The 1,530-nt window shown below is 50.1% G+C and overlaps 1 protein-coding gene across 1 annotated transcript in view; it reads right to left on the reverse strand.

The window, feature by feature from the left end:
- The window catches only part of DNAH3 (dynein, axonemal, heavy chain 3), a 235,401-nt gene that overhangs the window by 205,378 nt on the left and 28,493 nt on the right, over positions 1-1,530 (reverse strand). The window contains 1 exon segment of the mRNA XM_011931963.1: positions 72-197. Coding sequence (XP_011787353.1) covers positions 72-197 — 126 coding nt within the window.

Here is a 1,530-nt window from a genome sequence, read left to right on the forward strand (position 1 = left end):
AGCTTCATTTCAGAGGGTTTTCAGTCTTTAAGGTATCGTGGTGCATCCCCACTCGGAGGGCAGATACTGACTTGTTGAGAAGAGTCTGGTGCGCCTCCAGGCAGTGTTTCTGGATCACATCCCAATATTCCTGAGGCTGCAGAGGCAATTTTCCCGCTAGTATTTCTGCTGTTCGAACAAACCTGAGGTCTCTGAATCTGCCAAAAGAGAGGGAGAAATTTCCTAAGCTAAAGAACGCTTAATAACAAATCCCACAGGACAGGTTCCAAGGGTGTGTGTTCACGTTTCTCAATGAGAGGAAAGTTAAGCAGAATCAAAAGAATTCCAGGATATGGGAAAGATCCTGAGGAGGATATGGGAGGTTGAGGAGGCAGGAGCTAAGTCCTAAAGAACATTTGCAGGGAGGGGACAAATGAGGTGACCCAAGAGTGATCCTGAGCCTTAGATGTGCCTCACTCTGCATAAGCCATCGAGGGGCGGGGTTGTGGCACCAGCTGGAGACTCAGCTGGCTAAGAACTTGGGTATCAAATGGACGAATCAATGTTCTTTACAACAGTGAAGACCCAGAGGCCAGGACCAAGCAGATCACCATCTTCATCATCAAATGGGATTCACCCAAGCCTCTGGGTGAGCTCTTGAAGGCAACTTTGAGGACTGCTTTGATTTAAAATAAAGAGCTTATGGATCCCAGCACTTTGGAGGCTAAAGAGGGAGGATGGCTTTGAGCTCAGGAGGTTGAGACCAGCCTGGCAATATAGTGAGACATCATCTCTCCACAAACAAAAAAGACACGCTGGGTGTGGTGGTGCACACCTGTAATCCCAGCTACTTAGGAGACTGAGGCAGGAGGATCGCTTGAACCCAGGAGGTCAAGGCTACAGGGAGCCCTGATTGCATCATTGCACTCCAGCCTGGGTGACAGAGCAATACCCTGTCTCCAAAAAGAAAAAGAAAAAAAAGCCTATGGAGCCAAAAAAGCCTCTTTAAGTCCTCTAACTCCTGTCACTATGAGGGCGAAGAAAGACCAACCAGTGAGAAGAAATGAGAGTTTTCTCCATTACGAGGGGTATCCTTTTAACACCTAAGTCAGATTCTATCTGCTCAAAACCCTCCAAAGACTTCCCATTTCAGAGTAAAAGCATGCCTAGTGACTGGGGCCCACTAGGTGCTTTGCACCCTGTGCCATCTCTCTTGCTCCTGTCTTGCCTGTCACCTCCCCCCACCTCCCCACCCCGACCTCCTCTCTTACCCGCCTCCCTGACTCACGATGCTCCACGCTCACCTCATACTGTTTCCAGGACACGCCTACCTGCTGCTGCTGCTGGGTCCATTGCACAGGCTGTTCCTGCTGCCCCCAGTACTCATCCCCCTCGACTTCTACGAGGCTGACCTCTTCACCTTCCAGCCTTGGCTCAAATGTCACCTTCACAGTAAAAGCTACCATGGCTGGGTGTGTGGTTGTGTAGGCTCTGCCCCATCCAAAGGGCCAGAATGGGTGAGTGTTCTGCTTGTCAAGAAATGCACCCTGG

Source organism: Colobus angolensis, unplaced genomic scaffold (genome assembly GCF_000951035.1).
Source record: "Colobus angolensis palliatus isolate OR3802 unplaced genomic scaffold, Cang.pa_1.0 Scaffold92, whole genome shotgun sequence".
In the NCBI taxonomy this organism is placed as follows: Eukaryota; Metazoa; Chordata; class Mammalia; order Primates; family Cercopithecidae; genus Colobus; species Colobus angolensis.